Source organism: Denticeps clupeoides, chromosome 7 (assembly GCF_900700375.1).
Source record: "Denticeps clupeoides chromosome 7, fDenClu1.1, whole genome shotgun sequence".
NCBI lineage: Eukaryota > Metazoa > Chordata > Actinopteri > Clupeiformes > Denticipitidae > Denticeps > Denticeps clupeoides.
The window spans coordinates 7,583,444-7,608,352 of record NC_041713.1 but is presented as its reverse complement, the minus strand read 5'-3'; the positions used below and the strand labels follow the sequence as shown (position 1 = coordinate 7,608,352).

At 46.1% G+C, this 24,909-nt stretch overlaps 1 protein-coding gene across 11 annotated transcripts in view; it reads right to left on the bottom strand.

The window, feature by feature from the left end:
• The window catches only part of nfixb (nuclear factor I/Xb), a 96,142-nt gene that overhangs the window by 46,736 nt on the left and 24,497 nt on the right, over positions 1-24,909 (bottom strand). For 10 of the 11 annotated variants that reach the window (XM_028985701.1, XM_028985698.1, XM_028985692.1 and 7 more), the window contains one exon: positions 18,087-18,618. In XM_028985701.1, coding sequence (XP_028841534.1) covers positions 18,087-18,618 — 532 coding nt within the window. Of the gene's footprint in view, positions 1-18,086; positions 18,619-19,355; positions 19,596-24,909 lie in introns of those variants that run through there. The other variant, XM_028985697.1, reaches the window with a different exon arrangement.

Sequence of the window (24,909 nt, the reverse complement as noted above, 5' to 3'; positions counted from 1 at the left end):
GCTTTAACCATCACACATATTTTCCTGACTGCAAGTCTAATTGAGGAGCAGACAGAGCTAATTTATAGGAGGCAGACAGACATCATGGGAACCAGGGCACCCCGCTGCACAGCAATGAAACGAACTCTTGCAAACCCTATTATATAACTGATTGTTTTTTTATTTTAAATGACTGCCCCACCAGTTCTCAATTTCTGCAGATGCTTTCTTCCATGTCTTGGCAACCAACTCACTTGAGACAACATCAAAAGTAATAAGTAACTGTAATAAGTCATTATTCAGCTTCGCTTGTGTTTTGGACTTTTTATTTAATCTATCTTGTATATATCTTCTTGTGTCTTTTACAGATTAAAATCACAACAAATTACATTAAATCATTCTAGATAATAAAATGATCTTAATGCATTTTTTTTTCTGAACTGAATGGGAGATTTACAGGAAAAATAATTTCCACTGGACTAACAAGAACTGGAACCAACTGTTTTGTTTGTCTGACTGTTATGTTTATGGGGGTTATGTGTTCAAAGTGGCTGTTCTTCAAATTAGTACCACCATAGAACCATAGAACCATAACTGAAACTGGAACAATCGACTCCCTGTAGCTACTTTCATTTGGTGCTAAACTGAATCTGCAGTTTTTTTGCAAAAAAAACCTGACTATCATTACTTTTCCAAGCAGTGTTGAGTTGACCAACGTTCAGACATGACTCTACTCGTTCTCTTTCTAAAATTCTGTCTGCTCGTCTGCTCTGGACTGATAGAAGCCAGTAGTTCCCTTATTGGGTAACACAATCATTTATGAACCAGAAGACCACAAAGTTCAAAACCCACTGACTATCACTGTGTCTGTCATGTAACTGTCCCAGTAAATACTGATTTTAAGTTGCTCTGGATAAGGGAATCTGCTAAATTCTGTGAATGTAAGCCTTTGCCAGCTCACTCTAAGTACAGCCATCTTCATTGTCTTAAGTAATTTCTTAGTCGAGTCAGCTTTATAGTTTCATTATTATGCTGAAAGGTGAAATCTGTTTTATAACTTCAGCCTTCTGGCAGCATCTTGGTATTTGGAGCTATTCGTTATCCTCTCATCCTGACCAGGACTCTGATCTCAGCTGAAAAAAAGGTAGGCAGGCCCATATCAGGACGCTGCCATCATCCTGTTTGACAGGAGGCAATAAGTTCTAGGGGCGATGAGCTGCCGTGGGATGTTGCCAGACATATCTGTCAGAATTAATGCCAAAAACTTTTAACTTCAGTCTCACAAGACGATTGCACTTTTTCTACACATGGTTTTGAGAGGCTAATTTTGTCTTATTGCAAATGGGCTCGGTTAAGTGAAAAAAGGCCAAAACAAACAAAAACCAAAAACAAGGCATAAAAGCCAATGACATCACTGTCTCACCATAGTAGTGCACATTACACAGTGCTGTACCATCAACTATTCATGTACACATCCTCGGACCCCTGTGCATGGGGAATAATAATTACTTCTAGTTATGGAGGACAAAAACGTATTGTAGCAAGGTTAATAAATAAAAAAAACATTCCGATATTTCCATTTCATTTGAAGCTTTTTGACTGTATTTTGTGTGTGTGAGTGTGTGTGTGGGGTCCAGGCGAGTGCAGGCTGCGCTGCCGCTCTGTGACATGCCCACGTAAAGCTGCATGAGGGGAACATGATCCCCTTCAGCAGGCAGAGCCCCGGTACACAAAACACTTCCTCCACACACCATGCTGCTTCTGCTGCACATAAAACCACAAACACACATAAACATAAAAGGCAGATACACAATAGACAACAGAAATGTCTAGTTTTCATTGGCTGAAGTGAAAGATAAGACACTTCAATTTTATAAACAGATAATTACAGCTACATTACAGCACACACACACACACACACACACACACACATACACACACACACAGCTATGGCTTATGCCTAACAATCTGTTTCAGATTGTCATTATCGATGCATTTATTTTAGATCAGATGTTTATATTCTATACATTGAACTTTTGCAAACAACACAGCAGTATTGTAATGTAAATATGTCACCTAGAACAGAAGAACGGAAATATAATGCTGGCTAAAAAGGGACAGAAGGCCAAAGGCTTTCTCAAGAACAAAATAAACGACCTTGTCGTCGTTGGAATAAGTCTTGTAATGAACAAAGCTGTCTCTGCAAATGCTGACAACAATGGGAACAGAGAAGAAAAACAGCAACGTTGTAAATCACTAGTCACTTTAACACAAACAGCTGGTCAATTTTCAACTTTCACTTACCTGATTCAAATCATTTCAGAACAATGAACAGGGAACGAAATCCTCTCAGCTCATTATTGGGATCAAACCCAATGCAATGCTACCTCGGTACAAGTGTTCAAAACAAGATTAAAATGTACAATTCTGAATGCATGTGCTACTGATAATCATGCAAAAAACATTTCCAAATAAATATTCCTTTAACATAACGATTATATAATAAACACCCCAGGATTACATGACTCAGTCATGCACAGACTACCCAAGACTGACCCCAGACCATTTTTCCCTCCTTGTTCAATGCTGATTAGTATTATGAAGAGTAAAACTGATCCAAGACCAGCAACTGTGGCTAACCTCTATTTTCAGAGAGGTTTCCTCAAATTTATGTTCCCGTCCCCCCCTCAAGCCAACAGGTCTAGGAAAGTCTGGTCTGACTCTTCCGCCCATCCCACAGCTCTCACACATGACGGCTGCAGAACATCGCGGGAACGTCTGGACAACATCCAAAGAATGTCCAAGGTGCCATTTCAGAGTTGGACAATTCTTAATGATGCCAGCCGCCAAACTGTATCAGTTGGGGCTGCCAGGGCGACCGCTATAATTAGGATAATGAATGTGGTTTCTGCTGGTAGGTAATCACACACACGCATATAGCAGGACTACGGCCTCCCACACACAAACACACACACAGTATATATGTGACGCATACACACTCACACACACACACTCAGCTATTCAACTATGAATGGTTCAGTTTCATTACTCCCCACACCATTCCCTTCCGCCCTGTTCAAACCTAAACAAAAGACACATCTGGTCTCTCTCTCTCTCTCTCCTCACACTTTCCGACTCTCGCTTCTCTCGTTCTTCCAAATCGATTTCCTTCCCCTCTCTCTGTCGCATACACCTTTGTTTGTGCGGTCAGGCCCGGAGTCGTCACACCAGATTTTTGTGTGACAGGGTCAGCATTCCAAATCCCATCCTAGCGACTGCACACACACACATACACACACACACACAAATCAAAATCTGGTGACATATAGACAGGTAGATGTCACAAATACATATTTTTTATGTTCTAGAAGACCTGTTGTTAATGGAGCTAGTGCTGTTCCGATCACCTTAAGTTGCTGCATTCACCGCAAGTGGCCCGGCCAGCAAGCCCAAATTTTTCCAACTCAACACACACGGTACACTCAACTTAGGGCACTGGAGGGAAATATGTCAGATTAAAACCTGAAAAATATTCCCTGGCTTTTCAAAAACAACCTGCACTCCAAACCGCTAAATCGCCCGTGGGAACTGTCCTACTGACAAACGTTTGGAAAGAAAATTCCCAGTGCGTTTGGGTAAAGAATGCTAGTGTGTTTGTGTGTGTGAGAAACAGAGGGAATGAGAAAGAAGCACGCATGTGCTTTATAATGCATGTGGTGTATTACAGTGTGTGAGTATGTGTGTATATGGACATTTGACATCAGGCATTTGTGCAGGTGTTTGTAAATGAAGGTGGTGCACATCTGGGTGTGTGCGTATGAAGTCAGCAATCGAAAGAAGCTTTCTGATTGGTGAGGCCTAAAAGGTTACTCTGCGGTCTTCAAGGCCCCGCCCACCACAAACTTCTCCTTCTCACTGAACTCCCCTCGTCTGAAGTCGAGCTGGTATTATTACATGGCAACTTATCCTCCCTTTTTTTGCTCCTCCACTTCATCCTTCACCTCCTCCTCCCTCCCACCCCTCCCTCCTCCCAGATTGAATTTTTTTTTCTTCTTTGATATAAAAACATTCCTCATCCCCAATACAGCTCCAGAAAACCTGGTGCTTATTTTCAGTGTGCTAAATTGATAGCAAATGTGAGGACAGTTTCTCTCCCCAACCTTCTCTCTCCCTCTCTCTTTTTTCCTTTCTGGCATTTGCACTAAGGATACGTGGAACATTTTCTTGGCCACGTTGAACCCAGTTTTTATGTTTCAGAAGGTGTTTTTACATTTTACTCCATGTGTTTTTGTTGAATATGACTGAAAAAAGCACCAGCCGTCCAAGTTTCTCCTTTGGTGTGAGTCTGAGTCATGTGTTTTTTTTTTTTTATTATTTTATTTTATCCCCCTTTTCTTTTCTTCCTCAACCAGTTAAAACCCCCACTCCACAGGAGGCTAGGAGTGGAAACCTGTTTAGCCTCAACTGTCTCTACCTATAATTCAAAATTATAATTTTTTTGTCCTTTTTGGTAAGCAAAACCTGGTCCGAAAAGTATTTGCCAACCGGTTCTGTCGGCTTCAATTTATGTGCATGCAGCACAGATCTGGGATCAGTTTAAGAGTGAGGGTTGCTGTAGTCAAGACTGACTGATGGGTGGTCATGGTCCAGACACATGCCACCTCTAAAGTCCTGACATTTGGTGCAAACATTATGTAGCAGGTTCAACAATCATAAAACTCAATTGAATTGAAAATTGTACAACCGTTAATTGTATAACTTCCCACAGTAGCTGTAACATGTTTTGCATTGGACATAAACATCTGAAAAATGGTCTAGACAAATGTAAGATGGCGCCAAAACACGATGCACCAAGCGTTTTAATTAAAGTGGGGGTTATCTCATTTTGGGCCAATAAGTCATATACTTCTCCCCATAATAACATAATTAACTTGGCCCAGATAAAACAGATTACAGATTAATTACAGATTAATGATTATACTCTCACATACCAAAGCTTTTTGGGGTTCCTGCAAACTGTCAATATCGGGTTTCCACATCCTATAGTGCAGAGGAATATGGACAGGAACATGCTGCCTTCGGTCAAGGGAGCACCTCCACATTAGAGGGAATCTTGCAACACGGATCCCTCCATCCCTGCTGGGCCTGTTGAGTTCTCCTGCCTGGAGTTGGACCCACCCCACCCCACACATGCGAACCCCCCTCTGGTGCCAGAGAGCCTTGGAGTGCAGAGCAGCCTATGAGAGGTTGGTACTGCGGGCCCACGGAGGCAAAAGGCCTGCGTGTTTGTGTTGGCGGCCGTTCAGCATTCCACATGTCTTTGTGAGTTTCAGAGTGCTGACCTCAAGAGACCCACTGAGCTGTGGAGCGCAGATGGACAGTTGGCTCCCCGCGATTGGCTTGTGCCGATGCCGGAGGCTATAACAAGCCTCTCCTTCATTGGCTGTGGCTGTGTCTGACACAAGGGCCGAGCTGGTCCGATTGGTCGCGTTGCGCTTCAGGCTCGGATTTCATGTACTACTGTTGCGTGTGGTTTCTTGGAGCATCCTGAAACACTCCAAAAACATTAGGTGCCATGTGCACAATATAATTGGCAACAAGTAATTTGCCCAAATCACATCTAACGGCACAGTCTGCCTTCCACATTTAGAAAATGAGTGAACGTTGAGATATTGTGCATTGACTAAGTCTTTGCTTTCCACCCTTCTTCACTAAAGGCAATTACCAAACCAACATTTGCATGTTCAAAAACCCTCAAGGTGCATTTGACTTGTCATCGGCCAACATGCCAACAACTCCAAGGCTTACTTGCACAATAGAGACGAGTGAATATCCCAATAGGCATTCCTTGATTCCTTGGGTTCATAGCCTCTTCCCTTTTAATTCAATCCTGTCTCACGAAAGAAGGCACCGGCCTTCTAGAATTTATCTTCATGCTGACAGAAGCTGTTTGCTCATGCAGCAGGCAGCTGGATTTACACAGCCTGGTCACAGGGTTTCTACCAAAAATGAAATTAGCTCCTAACAAAGTTAGACGTGCTAATTACAGGCTCATGCAACGATGAACCCGAAGCCACGTGGGGATGAACTGCAGCTTCTCGGCAACTCTTAACCCCCATCGAGGTCTTCCTTACCAACTGCCGTGTTTCTGGTGAGCTTCATGGCCAATGAACGGGCATAGATAGAGACGCAGCAGAATCTGACGTTTTTTTCTTATTCTTTACACTGATGTGATGGATTAGGCTTGATGGGAAATTATGCTGATGCAATTTCCAGATGTGCTGTCCATAAAGAGAACTCCACATGCCTCCATCTTAGATCTCCCCTCCTTTTAAATCAGGCGTGTTGGAAGCTACAGGATCAGCCAAATTATGCAGTCTTTCCTTGCACACAAGTCAGCCTGACCTCACCTGGAAGTGAAAGCAAAGGGGCTCCGCCCCTTACCGCCCCTTACCCCGTCAAACATCAGACCAGTTGGGAAGGGTGAGGAGTGGTGGGGGAGGGGCCGGATTTAGTTACAGCTTTTCACACCCAGGGAAGTGCAGGGGTTCAGGGTCTGAAAGCTGAATTGGATCTACCTGCCCCCTGTCCTTGGCTGAACTCATCCCAAACGACCCCCCCCTCTCTCTCCTTACATATTTCTTCCTCCCCACTTTCTCCCCGCTCCCTAAAAAAAAAAACTCACCTCAATCAGCACCATGTTTTCATCTCTGGCTCAGGAGGAATTTCGAATTCCAGGGCAACACAAACACGTCATAAAAGTAAGGCAGCCACGGAGCAGTGCTGTGGAAGAGCGCCGCTGTCTCTGTTTCTCTCGCTCTTTTTTTATTTTACTGTGGCTGATGGCAACCCGCTCGGCTGCTGCAGATTAGATGGGGTCACAAGCGAGACGTTGCAGCATCGCGCCAAACGCCCCCAAAGCAGGAGAGCAAAGACAACGAGGGTCGTCCTACCGTCACCACTGCAAGCATAGCTCGAGTTTCACGCGCTTTGCGATCTAGACCGGAGCGTCTGAGCCCCGCCCTTTCAAAAAAGAACGCGAAAGGAAGAAGAAAAAAAGCGAAAGACAGAAAAGCATAACCAAAAACACTTGAAGAATGAGACCTGCCTCGGGGAAGGGGTAGGGGCGAATGGTGGCGGTAAAGTTTCCAACACTTCTAAAAACAAACACTCTCCCATTTCAACTGCCAGAGAAATGGATGTGGGTTTGGAGGGAGGGAGGGAGCGAAAGAAGCGAGACAGAGAGAGAGAGAGAGAGCGAGAGAGAGAGGGAGAGAGATGGAGGGGGGAAGTGGGTGGAAGCCGGGGGGGATGAGGGCAGGAGTGAGAGAGTGAAAGTGGCCGTAAAATGACAATAATGAAAGGCCTCCGTGCCACCCACTGACCGCATCAAGGCTGCAGTAATGACAGGGCGCTGTGCACACATGCCTGCCGCGTGCGTGCGTGTGTGTATGTAAATGTGTGTGTGTGTGTGTGTGTGTGTGTGTGTGTGTGTGTGTGTGTGTGTGTGAAAACGCTCTCCTGTGAGCTGAGAATAGGCTGTCAGCTCCTTGTAAACTCAGAAGGGCCTGAAAGGGCCCGTTTCCCAACTGATGAGGGGTGTATCGCTGCGGAAACTACAGCTCTCGTTTATAAGTGGCTGAAATTAATTTAGTAAAACTTTAGTAAGCTATAATAAAAACGCGCTCTCGCAGTTCAGTTGTTTTTTTTTGGTTAGCATGTGGATTGTTCCTTGTGTGTGCGTGTGAGCAATGGACAACAAAAAAAAAAAACCCACAAATAATTAAGTCAGGGGTTCCTCTTGGGATGTACAGAGTCAAGAGTGGTGCCTCACCAAAGGTGAATGGGCCCAATTAAATCCTCAGTTGCCCCATTTGCACGCAGTAGCCTGCGGCCCCCTCTGCCACCGCTGCCCTTTTGGTGCAATGTGTAGAGGCCCGAGCAGCGGCTAGCATGCTAAGTGTGTGTGTGTGTGCGCGTGTGTGACTAGCTTGCAAAGGGCAGGGACTGGGCCCTGAACAGATGTCCTCCTCTGAAATGTCACAGACGCCACAGCCGCGTCCGGTACAGCTGGCCTGCGAGCATGTGTGTGTTTGCGCACGCGTGTGTGTCTGCATGTGTGTGTTGGGTTATGAGCGAGGACTCCAGCAGAAGTGGTCAAGCTATGCCAAAAAACAGGGGCGAGGGGGGGGGGGTGTTATGAAGAGGGTGGTGCCGCAGACAGAAACTCCGGCTCCAGCACGAGGCCCTGAGGCTTTGTCCTAAAGTGATAGACTGTGTGTGTGAGACACGAGTGTTCATAAAAAAAAAGGGGGGGGAAAGTGGGAAAGAAAGACGGAATGTAGGCAACCTCGCACCTTCAGCAAAGGGGTATACGCTGTTCTTTTTCAACAAACACCTAGTGAAAAGAAAACGATGCTACAAAAGCGCCTCTGTGCATAAAAGCCATTTCAGCTCGAGGTCTAGCCAGGACAGTTCCAGCGAGACAGGGAGAGAGGGGAGGAGAACTTGCGTTGAGGAGAAAAGTGTCTCGGGTTCTGGTCGGGAACGGCCGTCCAACTTCTCTGGGACAGAGACGTGTGCATCATCTGAGACGGTTTGTTTTGCATTAGCCTATCAAATATCACGTGCAGAAAGAGCCACTGGAAGAAGAAGGGAGACAGAGACTGGGAGCTTCACAGGGCATTAAGTTACTTTGGATTCGGAGAAGCAAATCCTTCATAACAAAAGAAGACAAATTCCAAAATTCCGTATACCGCATGCTCGGTATACCCAGTAAAAAAATGTTTTTTTTGACCATTACTTCCCACTCGCTGTGTCAAATGCAAAGCATGTGTCTCACAAAGGCAAAGCCAAATAAATTGAACGTCGGTGTCATCATCACGACGATACAAATCGCCCATGCTGCCTCTCTTTTGCACAATGACACTAACAGAGACGCCTTTCCTTTGTGGTTGCCGGGCTGAAGGTGCAGCCCCTCCCTCCAAACACGGGGCAATGGGAAACCTCACCCACAAAATGGATGCGACTGCTTGAACTACTAAATTTCTGTTAAAATATTCATATATATCCAAATGGCAGGTCATCAAATATTGCCTGCAGAAGAACGGAAGAATCTACATTCAAAACAAAGATTGTTCAGGGAATTTGGAAGGCAAATTTGAGAAGGTACATTACATAGTGCCTTGGGGAACCTCTTCAGTTCTAGCAGTGAGGCATTTGTCAAGCAAATGTGGCTTGATTTGAAGGTTACACGAGGTACAATGTTCCTCAAAATCAACTCGGAGAGGCAGCATGAGGACAAACTATGATGAATGTTCGTGCTGAAACAGGGATTCTTCAGGTTTCCCAAGGGCCAAAACCGCAGATACAGATGTTACCCTGAGAGTGATTTTTAAAGACGTGTCAGGAGAAGACAGGGGTAAGAAAAAAGGGGAAGAAAGAAGGGAATGGAAAAATGTAACAGTCAGAATGACACCCATGAAACCCCTCACCCCTGACCTCATCATAGTTAGATTTTTCATACAAAACAGACAAATGGTACATTAGATCCCACATATAAAATGGATCCAAGGCATCCATTAGAGAGCATTAGTCTACATCAGGCTAGATTTGTACATTTTTACTGGTTTGTTGGATGGTGATATTTACAATTAATTTGTGTTTACAACAAATGTTTACAATAAAATCATGTTGGAAGACTTTGACCAAGATACAAATCAAGTAATTAATCCCTTGTGTTGAATAATGAATAACTGATTCAGATTATTTATAAAGAATGTTTTGACTTTAATGCAAATCTTGCTAGCTTAGGGCTCTATGATATCCATTATGTGAAAAACGTGGACGGAATCATGGTATCCAACAAATGAAATGGAATCCGTAGTAGAAAACTATTATTGTAAAATAATATGAAGAAAAAATTACATTCGGAATTGAATATAATTTGTGTTTCTGCCCACTGAAGCCCACTACATGCCTTTTGAGGCGGGATTTTTACACAGACCAACATGATGTAAACGTGTGGTCAGCTATGGAAAAGAGGTCGTCAGTGCCAAATCCATACCTCTCGGTTCCATCTCGGTTCGATTTACGAATCGAAAGAACAACTCTTCTGTGAGAACATAAGTGACGACTACTTAGTCAAAACTCAGATCAGAAACAGATAAAAGAAGCAAACTAGTGCAAGCCGCTCATGCCAGCACACTTTTGATCATGCAAAAGAATCGGCTGATTCAAACATGATTGTATTATCATGGTTCCAGTTTATAATTAAAGTGGGCACAACTTTTTTTTGTATTCCAGGTCTTCCCAATGTTTATTTATGTGGGTTTTTTATGTTGATTTCAAATTTGAAGTGATGAAATGCACATATTATCTACACGTAAACGATTTACTACGATTTACAAACAGGAAACACCTAAGCACTTTGCAGAACAATGAATAAATGTGATTTGTCATATTGGATTTGTTCGTTTCTCCCATCCACCTCAAAACCACACAGGCATTAGTGAATAAATACGTTTATAAAAGAAAAAATGGAATTCAGAAGAATTCAAATTGAAGAAACGGAATTTGAGCAAAAAAATTGAATGGAATTGAAGAAAAAATAAAATGGATTTCACTGGGCCCTACTTGCGGAAATTTCTAAGGCATTTATAACAGTAGACATCATTCCCTAGAAGCCCAGCTTTCCTGAAAACAGCTTTATTGTTTTGTGCGGCAGTGACAGATTGCACCTGATCAGGGACCAGCGAGCAGGAGTGAGTGCCTTCCAGTGGCACCCACTCACACGGAGCAGGGCGTCAGGCGAGTCCCCGGTCTGGGAGGCCCAGCCCACCGCAGGGGCCGGGCAGGGGCCGCGTCTGGCGCGGCAGCCCGAGGCGTCAGGTGCAGGGCGCGGATCAGGTGCGGCGCCTGGCCGAGGGAGCCCGGCGGATTGGCTCACATATGCTCGGTCACGGGCGCTGTTTGTTGTGGGCCGCCTTCGCGCCGCGACGCACATGTGCACGCGTGCGCGCACGCACGCAGACGCACTTCCTGTCATCGGGGGAGCGCGCCCACTTTGAAGAAGGCGAAACAGATTGCGATTGAAGAAAATAAATGAAAAGGGGGGGCAGGTTCGTGTTTACCAAGATGATGTTTTCAAAGAGGAGAGGGGTTCAGAAGAGCGCTCTCTGTGGACCTGGAAGTTTTAGGGGGGGGGGGCACGAAGCTCAGTGCTGACATGCCGCTTACATCTCGCAAATGTAATGCACCCTTGAAAAGGCATTTATTAAACCCCATTTTTTACATATGAAACACCTAACACTATGGTAATGACGATGGGGGCGTGTTAATATGGAGTATAATATGAGCTTCTGCAGGATGACGGGGGGGGGGGGGGGGGGGGGACCCAAGCGTTCTGAAAATTACAGGCAGCACGTACGCGATGACAGTTGACAGTTATAATGAGGGTGCCGCGATCCCAAAATGAAGTCTGCAGAGAAAACAGAAAACAGACAGCATGGGGAAGATGGAGTGTCGGGCAATTTCACGGCCAAGCCTCCGACAGACGACCGGGGGGGGGCCAAAAATTTCAACATCCTTCAGCTCTAGCGCCGTGTAACGTAAAAATTCACGCTACAGGTGCGCATTGCCTTTTGCTTACAATAGTATCGTAGTAGTTGTTTTAACCTAACGTGAGAGCGTCGATGTGCACAGTACGCTATCTACGTTGTTGGACTGAATTACAAGGTGTGGATTGTCCCTAAAACTTGAGTGGCATGACGTAGTTGACCAGTCAAATGAAATGGAATAAAACATACTGATTGTGTTCCACACAGAGACGTTCACATAAACTTATGTTGGTAAAGTTTTGATGTCACAATGCGCACATGAGTGATATGAGATGAAAAATAATTATAAAGCAGGAGAATAGGCCCATTTCAACTCAAACAAGATTTTTTTAAAAAACCATCTTGACATTGTTATTATTCACGTTGCAGAAAATGTAGAGATTAAATTCGTATGCCAACCGCGGTAAACAGCCCCTCCCGTCGCCAAATGTGGGGACATTTAAAATTAAAGAGAGGAGCTGGACACGGACGAGGCGAGGGAATCCGGGGTGGTGTCGAAATCTCTCTAATCTGCTGCGAGCCGGGCCAGTTTGGCTCGAGGTGGATGATAGAGAGGGGAGCCGAGCGAAAGGTGAGAGACGGCCCAGCATGCCCGGCGGGTGCCGCAGGGCGTTGCGGACCGGCGGAGGCCCAGGCCTGCTGTTGCGGCGAGGGGGCATCCGAGTCGTCCAGAAATTCAGCGGGCAGCCTCGAAGCTGGAATACCGCACCCCCCCACCCCAAGACCGAAACCCCGCCCATACATAGCGTGTATATCACGGAGTAAAATGATTTATTCCATGGCAGCGTTTCATCATGCTGATTCCTGATCAACTTCTCCTCAGCTAAAAACGCTGCGAATCTAATGTCTCGTCCTGGTTCGTTTCCTCCTTCGCTTTTTTCTCTCTCCTCCTCCTGCTCGCTGTTCAGCTGCGCAGAGACACGGCGGCTTAATTGATTTATTCCAGAGCCATTAATTAGGAGGTTTGCACTGACAAAACAAGGAAAAAGAAGGCATTAGCACCTAGTTTACACCCAGCGTCCTCGAGCTGTCCAGCACGCCCCGAGAGGACGGGGATCAGGATTCAACACATCCGGGAACTCGCACACACACACACACACACACACATATTCACACACATTCACAGTGCAGTATATTAATAACCAAACCTTGCTAGTGGAAGCAGGAAGTGTCAGAAAGGGCGAGGGGCAAACTTCAGATCTCTCACTCGCTCACTCACCCACACACACACACACACACACACACACAGACACACACCCACAGCAGGGCCCTGGCTGGTGGTCATCCCCCTTTTAAACGGCACCACGGTAATATACCTATCCAATTCTTCTCCCCGGAGGACTACACCGAGCTGCCCTCGGCGGACAAAAGGCCGGCCCTCGAGGGCCGCGGGGGGCACCCCTGTAGGCGCGAGAGGAGCCCCGCTCCTGCGCCTCCATGAATGGGCCCTTTTCACACGTAGACGAGCCTGTTTACTCTGCCTCAATAATGGGCCTCATTTTCCGATCATTATTGAGTCTTTTGAACCCGCTGCGCCTTTGCGGTGTGCCCAATGTCGGCCGGGCCACACTGTCGCCGTGACGATTTTTGTCAAGTTTAAGCCCCCCCACCAACTGAACCCTGTCTTCTCTGCCTGAGGCCCAAAACTATTTATCAAGCTCAGTGACATACTGGGCTTAAATAGATTTTTTTTTTTTTTTTTATATCCAGGCTTGTGTTTCATTTTTTTTCACACCCTTCACACCCCTCCTGCCGTCCCCCCTTCACTCTGGTAGCATTCCAGGTAGGACCGAAATTAGGACACTTTCGAATCCAAAGCCAGCACAGTTACTATACAGCATATAAATAATATTAATAAAAAAGAAATAAATAGATAAATCATTATAAATCACAAACAAAAAGTAAATGTGATCAGAAATGCCGTATAACAGCAAAAAAAAATAATACTCTTAATTTTGGCCAAAATTTGGAGCCTCTCATGTCTCTCCTGGCTTAAATTAGTCTAGAACTTGAACCGCCAAATGCATTTTGATGTGGACCCGGCAAAAACCCTCTCAGTCACTCAAGGAGGACATTTACAGTCAGAAACAGTCAGAATCCACATCTAAAAGGGCCGCGGTTCCGTGGAAAAGCACGTGGTGTAGAATCTTTAACCGAGCGCCGCTTAAAAAGGGGGGTATATTTTTCACACGGATAAAATTGTTGAGTTTCGTGTCCGTCGGTTAAAAGAAGTGTTAGACATGGCGGTGGTGCTGGCACGGCTCTGTGAAGAATGTGTTCATCGGGAAGAGGAAAAAAAAAAAAATTGGGACGGGAGGGAGGGAGACAGCGAGAGAGGGAGGAAAAAAGAGGGTTAAAATAAGAGAGACAGAAAGAAAGGATCAGAGGGAGAGGGGTTGGCAGAGACTGTAGGGCTGGTGGAAAAGCTGCCACCTTCCATACAGCCCTGCCAAGCAGCCACTACTACGAGCCGTCCCCTCCTTCTGCCTTTTGTTTAAATCCAGGCGATTCGCACCGTCTTTATTTCCATGCAATATGCAGAACTCTGTGCTTTCCAATCATCATTTTAAAACGGTAAAATGACCTAAAATAATATACAAACTACATTGTGATTGAAAATTTTGTAAAAAATACGCCGACAGAATAAATGTACTCATTGTCACAAATAAACCAATTATTGGAATGCTTAAAATAAAAAACACTTAATTTTTATTATTTGTAGTAGACTTAATGCATTGAAAATACATATATTTTTATTATCAATATATTTAACAACTGAACCTAGAGGCCATTTTTTTACCGCGGTGGAGGGGAACGGCAGATTAAATTGCTCTATCGCTCGCCAGCAGGCCTCCCTCTCGCAGGCCTTGCTCCACTGGCTCGGCCACCACCGCGCCTGCCAGCGGAGAAAAGCCTCCCTCGCCGCCCCACTTCCAGCGGGACGGGACGAGGCGAGCGGGGCCACCCACCCCACCGGCCGTGCGCGCCACTCCGCTACGCGCTCCCCGGGCCTGGCGCCTGGACAAAAGGAGAGACGAGACGCGTCTGTTCTGACTCGGCTCCTTCGCACCCTGGGTTTTATTCAGCATGAACAGGTGTATTTTCTTTTTTTAGCTGTGAACACTCCACACGCGGTGTTCAATTCAATTCATTCAGTCTTTTCCCTAATTAGGTTTCAAATGCATCAATTCGACAATTTTATTTCCAAAGACAATTTTCCTAAAACATTTCATACAAATAGAAAATAATTTTTATAATGGTGATAAAAGGTGAATGTGATCAGAAGACATTAAAAAAAAAAAAATTTGGAGGACTGATACAGTCACCAAATTCATAGCAAAATTACTTTACAATATTATTTGACCAAAAAAATTGTAATGCCAACATTGTTAACAACGACCAATTTTAACAGAAGGTCAGGTTTCAATTTTTGAAATTCCCTGCAGAGAATATAGTGCACACTCGGTAAACATCCACGCAGTGGGATTAGTCCACCTCAAGAGCCAAGATTTTACATTCGTGTGAAACGGGCAAGAACATTCCCTCCAAATCCCTTAAGCAGAACAAAAAGCCCATCGTTCTACATTCCCCAAGAATCATTATTGTCCTGCAATAATCTGTTTACCAGAGAGTCCTCATGTTCTGTGCACATGGAAAACTAAAAAAATATGCGTGTGCGTTTCTAGTTCCAGTTCGAATAATCGTTATCACAATACAAAAAGTCACTGCAGATTTTCTTCGATTCGTCTGATTTTGTTTAGTTTGTTTCTTATAAATTTCAGATTTGAATATTCAGAATAGTCATAATATGTATTTAGCACATACGGGATAACAAGTTTTTGCTTCTGGCACTTTTCTCCAGTTATGCGACTGTGTGATTCCCTGCTACAAATTCCCTATTTTTCGCATATTTAACGAGGAGTGTTTCTGATTTATTCTATTTGATTTTCAGTGTGACGTCAGGCTGGCTGCTGTCTGAGTTTGCTTGACACTAAGCCCTCTGATTCACCACACAAACACAAACACCAGAACAGAGCCGAGTTTGGGACCGCAAACTTTCCACCCCCCCCCCCCCCCCCCCCCAAAAGAAATCCCGACGCTTTCCAATATCTCCTCCGAGCTTCTAGATGTTTTTTTTTTTTTTTTTTAAGTGATGAAACCATGGTGTAAAAGCCCCGATATCACCCTCAGCGCACCACTGTCACCTCCTCCGCCGTTATTTCTCTTTAAAAAAAAAAGAAGCATTTAGACAGACAGCATTAGCTCCGCTCGTCTCTTTGTGCTCCGTATTCACACTCCGCTCTTCATATTTTCCGACGGCATGCGACGTATTACAGCTGGGTCGCGTTCCCTTTCGTCCTTTCCTCCCGAACTTGGCACGGCCGAGGCCGCCGGCTTCGCCCGCCGCCAGCAGCGCGGCGCTGCCTCCTCCTCGGCCAGGAGGAGGTTTTTTTGGGGGTTTTTTTTTGGAAAGATGCAAGCAAACACATGTTTTTATCATTACTGTATGATAATAAGAGCCGTATGATGCGGCGCAATCCAAATATGACATACGCTGGAACGGCCATTCGTCAAGCTGACAAACGCAGCGGAGAGAGAGAGAGAGAGAAATGTATACATGTACGATTCTTCATCATGTCGTCCCGACCTGAGCCCGATCCGATCAGTCGGGAACGGCGTCCAAGTCCCCTCCCTCCCCGCTGCCCTCCGACGATGATGCTCATCGATTTCGCAGCACCACCACGCAGCGCCAGCTATTCATAAACAGAGCGCTACGGTGAAGGAACATCGCCGGGAAGCAGATGTTCTCAATCTGCGAGAGCTTTGTGTGTGTGTGTGTGTGTGTGTGTGTGTTTGTGTGTTCGTACGTAGGAAATGGCAGGGCGATCTAAAATCCTTACGAGTGGCAACGACGCGGCGGAGAATCGAAGTTTCTAGAAGGCCCGAAGGCCGCAGCCAGCGCGCCGAACTCACCGGCACCAGTTCGTGACCCTGAATTCGACCTTTCATCACATTTTCTTTTTTTTAAACAACATTCGAAGGAATAATAATCTTGTGAAAAAAAAAAAAACTTCAGCAATGCAAGGCACCATAAAACATCAGAGAAATGACACCACGGCGTGAAAAGTCACGGGTGAACACCGCGGCGACAGGCGGCAGGGAAAAGAAAGCGCCGGGCCCGTCTCTCTCTCCCCTCTCCGCTCCTGTCTGTCTCTCGCCGGTTCTTTCCCTGCCAAGGAAGTGGACTGCGCGGTAAAAAGGCACCGCGCGGTAAACCGGCTTTGTTTACACTGGGCCCTGGCGACCTATATTCCACAGATCCTACATGACACGCGACCTTGGCTGAACCCGTCTCGGCGACCCCGACAGGATCTCGGGCGCAGCTGCGGCGGCCTGGTGATTTTTTTTTTTTTACGCACAACCTGAGAAGGCCTCCGGCATACGTGGCGTTGGCTTCCACATTCCGCGCCGGGGCTCCCTTCCCCGGTGAGCGGCCCAGCACCGGAGTCAAAGCTCCGCCGGGGCAGCCGCTAATTGCCAGTGGTGGGCCGAACGGGAACGCTCGGGGGAAAGATTCCAGCGTCACACCCACATATGAAAAAAAAAAAAAAAAAAATCCAGTTTCTCCTTTTTAAGAGCTGCGTCTCTGAGCATCTTTTTGTTTTAGCAACAGGAACCGGACCACCAAGTGCTTTTAAATCTATTCAAAATATATACATACAGTATATTCATAAGAAGCTACATTGCGCGATATAGATGATAACAACTTTATTTATTATTTTAAAATATTATTATTATTGGTATTGGTATTGTTGTTTGTGGTGGTGTTTTTGTTTTGCTTTTTTTGTTGTTGTTGTTACTGTAGGTGTTGAATTTTACGCCCATAGTATCCATAATACCCATAATAGTGCAAAACCCTAAAATATTTTTATGTTGTCATATGCTGACATAAAAATGAAGTTTGACAATTCTGCCCCGAACATTTACCAGTGTTCATTTTGTGTTCGTAAATTCATGGCAATATTCTGTTTGTTTGTGTGTGTGTGTGTGTGTGTGTGTGTGTGTGTGTGTGTGGTTGAGGTGAGTTACTTGCAAGGTACACAGGTTTTAATGCAGGCTGCGACCAGGCCAACATCACAGAAAAACACACACACACACACACACACACCTGCACATACAGAACTGCACAAAAAAAAAAACACATGAACTGCAGTAGCAAAATAAAATGCACAAGCACTTTCTTCACATACGGCCACACAAATATGTGTGTACATGTGTGCGTGTGTATGTGATTTTTTCATTGCACTCACACAACCCAACACCACAAACAGAATTCCCTCAGGGAGTCTGACAACGTGACACTTTTATGTGAGCAAAGACCACCGGTCTACAAGACCACAACTTGTCTAACACACACAAACACACACGCAGTACATATTTTATACATATTGTTTTTCTCTCTCTCTCTCTCTCGGTGTGAACACTGACCTGGCGTGTGGACGAAGTAGGCCAGGTAGAGGTCCAGCTCCTTGACGGACACGCCGATGTGGTGGGGCTGGACACAGAGGCCGTGGTTGGAGCACTGCGGCGACTTGACCAGCCGCTCGCCGTCGGTGCTCTCCAGCGGGCTGCCCTTGAACAGGATGACCATCACCAGGTCCAGCCTCCACACCTTGTCGGCCTGGCGCAGGCAGTCGATGCGGCGGATCTTACCCTTCTGGTCGGGGTTGGACAGGACGCAGCACGGGGGCTTCTTGCCCGTGATGGTGAGGACAAAGTCCTCCCGGAACTCGGGCCGGATGTCCTTGCGGAGCTTGGCCAGCAGGCGAGACGCCCACTTCTGCTTGATCTCGGGCTTCTCGCCCAACAGTTCGTCCTTCACCGCACGCTCCTCATCCTTGGACATGCGCTTCTCGTGCTTCTTGAAGTACTTGCGTTTGCGAGCCTGCAGGTTGAACCAGGTGTAGGAGAAGGCGCGCACATGGGGCAGCAGGGCCTCGATGAAGGGATGGAATTCATCCTGCAGGAGGACGGAGAGGAAACCGAAGAGAAAAAGGAGAATTGAGGGAAAAAAAACATTGGTAAAAAATCCCCCAATAACTTCATTTAACCAACATACAAAAAAACCACACACAGTAAAAATATATATATATATAATAATAAAGACAGCAATAGAAACAGTAACAAATAATTCTTCTTCAGGAAACTGTAGAAACAAATAATATGTAAAATTGTAAAAAAAAAAAAAAACCCTTTCCCACCATATTCTTCGACTGTTAAAAGAGATATTGAGCGTATTTCAAGGCTTAAATTACAGAACGCAATCGATGAATAAAAAGACGTCGCTTTGGTAAGATCGGCCTTATTTTAAAAAATGAGGGGGGGGCGGGGGGGATCAAAGAGAAAGAAAAAACAAGAAGGCTGGCGGTCTCGTCCTGCAACACCGAACTCATTCAGCCATCCAATAATACTTCACCCCGCACACATAGCAACAATACCCAGACCTCGCCACAGCACCCTTGTGCCAGGGTTGCCATGCACCAGACCTTCGTGCGCCAATTTTGCCATCACAAGACCCCTGTTAAAGCCTCGGCGCTAAAGCAGCAGCCCGGCCATTCTCTCCTCCTCACTCGTGTCACACAGCCGGGGTTCCTCTCTGCGTTTTAGTTTAAAAAAAAAAAAAAATCCTAAAACAAAAAAAATAAAAATAAAGAGAACAGTAGCGACACAAATGAACACGAATGGCATGGTAGTTACCATTTTGCACTCTCATCCTAAATTTGGCACGCTGCTCAAAACCGAACAAGAATATCCCGCACCAGTTCTCTGCCGTTTTTTTCTCCGACGTTGGGTAAAAAAATATGCTTTCGGCTCACCAAAAATTTTTGGAAAAATTACCAAAAGGAAATTTGCGCAGAACGAACGTGGAGAAACGTCCGGTTTACAAAAAGTCACACATTTTAGCTTTGTTTTGGGGCAAAAAGGTGAGTAGATCTCCAAAAGGGAAAAAAAAAGATACAGCAAATTTCGGAACAGAACTGATGAAAATTGGTGAAGAAAAAATAGGCGGGTATTACCAGCACAAAAAAAAAAAAAAAAAAAAAAAAAACTCAAAAAGAAAAAGGAGGAAAAAAAAAAAGATACTGGAAACGGCACCCTGAAAATACACGCGCTACTTTTTTGCGCTTTTTCCAGGCAGAAAAAAAAATGTTAAAAAATTCTCAAAACGATGCTCAAAAAAATCCTTGGCAAAGCGTAATTGGTGCTGGTGTTTGCCTTAGATCTGTGAGTCCAGCGCAAGACTCAGAAAGAGAGAGAGAGAGAGAGAGAGAGAGAGACACACACACATGCATACACACACACACGCACGCAGGCCGGGAGGGGGGGTGGGGGGTTCTGACGACTGCAAAGCACAGAATATGGGGAGAGAGAGAGAGCGAGAGAGAGAGGAGGAGAAAAAAAAAAAAAGAAAAACAGAGAGAACCGAATCAATGTTGGACGAGAGCGTACGGCCGCTGGCAAACCCAAGTGCTGCTTCTTTTTTCCTCCCTTTCTCTCCAACTCTCCCTCTCTCTCTCGCTCGCTCGCTCGCTCTCTCTCTCGCCGCGCTCATTCCCTAACCATTGCCTGAGCGTTTGCCAGCGCTAGTAGGGCCCACCTATTTGGCAACAAGATGCCTGTAGCCCAGCCAATGCCTTAGCTTGAAGAGCTGAAAGGGAGGGGAAAAGAGAGGGGGGTTGGTGACGGAGAGAAAGACCGAGAGAGAGGGAGGGAGCGAGGGAGGGAGGGGGCGAGCGGGAGTACGCAGTCCAGTCCGACGGTGCACAATTTGCCAAATCGACAAGTTCCTATCTGACAGAGAGGCAAAGTTCAGGTGGAACATGCGTTGTTCACGCAACCAATCCCATCAGCCACCGCGCCTCTGATTTTGCCACCATAGCCGGCACGGCCCTCCGCCTCGCCCAATAACCATACCCATTTTCTTTCTTTCCCTCTCTCCATCTCTCTCTCTCTCTCTCTCTCTCGTGCCACTTGTGTAATGCCACCTTGGCACCGGGTGGCGAGAGAAATGTGAGGCTCCAAAATCCCACCAGACCCACAACCAGCAGCTGCTCCCAGCCGAACAAAGACAGGAGGGGGGGACCGGGCACGCCGCTCCGTCCCCCTCTCTGTCCCTTTCTCTCGCGCTCTCCTTCCCTCCTCTCCGTATCGTTCGGGGACGCACCGCAACGCGGGCTCGCCTCGTTCCGAGAAAACGCGGAGTTATCGGACCCGCGGGCCAAAGGGACGGTGGATTAGAACGGGGACGGGCCGTAAAAACCAGCGTTCTGGGACACGCCGGCTGCGGAGTCCCCCGACGCATCGGCTGCGATCCATACCTGCCAAGGCCGTACAAAATCAATATCAAATCAATCACGCAACAAGCGTAACCGCAATAACCCACGGTAACCAGGCAACATCGCTCACGTCGCCATTTTAATTCGCGGCCTCGAGCGCAGGGTCAGCGTAAAACATCACACGCCGTTCACCGCGGCAACTACATTTCCGATGTGAGACGGTGCGAAAACACGGCGAAACAAAGCATCGTACGGTGACATAATTCGCGGCGCGCCAAGGCGGCGAACAAGCCAGCCAACGCTTGAGAAACGTTAAAGCCTCGTTTTTGCCGAGGGGTCGCCGTCCCGAGGCGCCGTTTTCCGGGTTGTCTCCCGGCGCCGGCCGGCATTTTGCGGGGTTGCCGAGATTCGGACCCACAACTTCTTTCAGGCCCAGATAGGATATCAAACGCATGCAAACGCGGCCCCATTCAAACAGGTCCCGACACCAGTCGGAGCAGAAACGCGTGCAAATGGCGCCGCCGGTTCCAAATCGCCGGCCCGCGCCGAGCTGTCGGTACGTCCTCGCAATTCCAAAACGAATACGTCCACTTTGCAAGGCCCCAGTTCCGCGTGTAAATGCGCCACCTGTTTTTCCGGGGCCGTTTCGGAGGCCATGCAAATTGAGGAGCGCGACCTGGGGCGAGCCGAGATTTGGTTATGAATGCGGCCCTTGCAGAAACGCGCCGCCGGCCTACTGGCTCCCGGCTGCGAACGCTCGTCTCGACCACTTCCTCGGGTCGACCCGTTAGCCGGCGACGCCGCCACACCGGACAAAGAGGTGAATGTTGCCCCTGCGGAAAGTTGATATGCGGCCGCATAATTCTCACGCTTGGCCAGGAGAAGGAAAGCAGAATGGATTCCGGTTTTTGGGATGGAGTGGCTGTTAGCTGGTCTACACTGATCAGATAATCCATACCACCGTGTGTGTGTGTGTGTGTGTGTGTGTGTGTGTGTGTGTGTGTGTATATATTTATTTATTTATTTATTTACATGCAATGCTGTCCGACTGACTGCTACCACCAAATGCCATCTTCGAGTAAAACGAACATCGCGAATCCCGCCGAGCAGTGATACACGCGCGAAGCCACGCCGGTCGGCCAGCACTCGACAGAACAAAGGAACGGCGTGTTGGAAACCCGGCACCGGAAACTCTAGAGATAATCGCCTAATTAGATAATCAATAATTGACATTTTGCTAAAAAAGTCCAGTATCGGGCCGACTTTGAACCCAACACAAGGCCGGGCAGGCTCGCCCCGGGGGGCATTTTCCATGATATGCTGCATCTCCTCCGGCCGCCGCTCCACGGCAACACTCATCCTTGGCCGTTCTGGCCGTGATTCATTTTCCACGTCACTCCACAGTCTACCTGTACATGGAGTTGCATCGTTGCTACTGTTCTTTGTATTTAACACTGTACTGTATTTCCTGCAGAAGGGGCTTTTTTTTTGTTTTTGTTCATGGTGAATCTGAAGTGTGTGAAGGCCCCAGTCCTTGTTGATCAGTGTGTGTGTGTGTGTTTGTGCGCGTCACGCGTCCTCCGTGGGGCGAAACAGGTGTAATTTCAGGCAGGGCGGGTCACGTGTTCCACTAGCGTCTCCTGCTACTGTACATCCACGCAGGCTCCCGTGACACGAAACGCAACGTGTCTTTTAAAGGTAAAAACGTGGCGCTCCTCGGCATGGCTCGACGCGGGAACCGGGAACGCGCGCGCTTCACGCCTCCCAGAATGCAACGCGGGTCAAAAACCAAATATCGAAAATGTCTTACGGCATACAGACTAATAGAGCAAAATGTCCGAGAGTCATTTTTAACAAACATTCAATATAACTGCTGTCAAATTTAAAAGCGTTTAAAAAAAAAGCAACACACCAGTTTATATCAAATTTGAACCGAACGGGCCTAAATCGTGTAATTCGTGAAACTTTCTCTCGCCGCCCCGTCGCCTTCCTGCTTTTAACAGCAAACAGCCCGCGGAAAGACGAGGAGAATATATTTCACACTCTTCACGCCTTGTTGGAGAGTAATGAAGCCAGATCAGGCGGACGGAGACCTGGAAGAGCGTTTAAAATGTCATTATTATTATTATCATCATCATCATTATTCTTATTATTATTTGCCATTGTCCAGGCGGCTTGGTCTCCGGAATAAGGCCAGAGATGTTAGGCAGATTTATTTATTATCTAGATCTCCTGCAGGGCGACATCACCGCATCTACTCGGGTGTAACACCTAATACCCTCTCACAAACACACACGAGTCAATTTATACTGAATTCTATAACTAATTACCAATTTCCTTTAAAAAAAAGATAGATATATATATATAGTCTACAATATTGGGCTAATACGTGTTAAATCTGTAAAGTCCCATTGTAGCAGCATTAAATGCTCCTTTTATACATTTGGCTGCAACAACGAACGATTTTCAAAAAAAAAAAAAAAAAACGATTATCAACGAGAGACGAAATGTCTTCAGCAGACTAAAATAATTAATTTCCGTCGTGCACATTTCCGCCGTTTATTAGCTAATTGAACGAAATTAAGCCGCATTATCTAAGTGATTATATTTATTGCTTTTATTCGAATGGCATTACAGCGGAGCAGACTGATTGAAAAACGTGGTTTGTGATTAATTGGGGGGGAAATCCGAATTGATCAATCGCCGTTGTGGAGTGCAGGCCCGCTCCTGTTAAACTGGCACCGATTTAAAGAACGAAGTGGAACTCTCTCCCTCTCTGTCTGTCTTATACACACACACACACACACTCACACACACACACACACATACACTGCTGGCACCCGAATTCCAGCGCGTCGCGCCGCGCACCGGAGCCGGACAGGACGCGCCGCGCACCGGGCTCCTCCGGAGCGCCGCTCCCGCTGCCAGGCCGGGGACCGCCCGGAGACCCCCCTCTCCGAGCCCCTCTTACTTATTCCAACCAGAATAAACAGAAAAGAAGACCTCAGCAGGCACGGCGCCTTGTTTACTGGGAAATTTTATTATTATTATTATTTATTATTAATAATAATAATAAATCCTCTGTCCTTTATACCTAACACCACGCTGCACGATGATGCCGCATTTAATAAAAAAACGCCCGCTGCCACCGGAGCTTCTGGCTTTCTGACGACGACCATTTCAAACGGAGCGCAGCTTCGTGGCCGCTTTCTAAAAATTCCCATTTCGGTAACATTCAAGAATGTCCCGTGACTTTTCCTGTTCTCGTCATTTAAAATGTCGTATGTATTTAACCAGAAATACATATTTAACTGTATCTGCGGGATGAACTTTTTGTGCCTTTTGAAACGATTCATTAATCAAGAAAAGACGCCAGATAAACAACTGAATTTCATCAGCCGACAGGCAAACGTCATCTAAAAAAACTAAGTAAAAGTGTATTTAATGCTAAGTGTAATTTAGCAATAAATGAAATATAATTCACCCTTTAAAAGAGTAAAAATGCCATGCTTTTTTTTTTGCCAGGACAATCCAGGCTGTGTAAAACCAGGGTACAGGCTGATATCGTTTATACTATTTTCACTTTTTTTTTCACGTAGCATACTTATTTAGTGATAGTAACTGGCTGAACACACCATGCTTTTATTTTCGTTTAGGCTGGTTTGGTTTTTAGACATTTTTATTTGATTTATTTATTTGATTTGATTTTTTTGTGTGTGTTTTTTCAGTATTACACCTCACCAGCCGCTCCTTTCTTTTTCTAAATTTCCATCCAACTTCTGGGCCCTTCAAGTAATCCACTTGTTGCATTTCTTATGAGAATAAGAAATGCATGCAGGTCGGACAGAGGAATTCACAAAAAAAAAAAAAAAAAGGCCGTGCCAAGAGGTGTTTCACCATTTCACTTGGGGCAAGGTGGATTCCTGCCCACCAGGGAAATTCTATTATGCCTTTTATTACGTGGATTATAATTC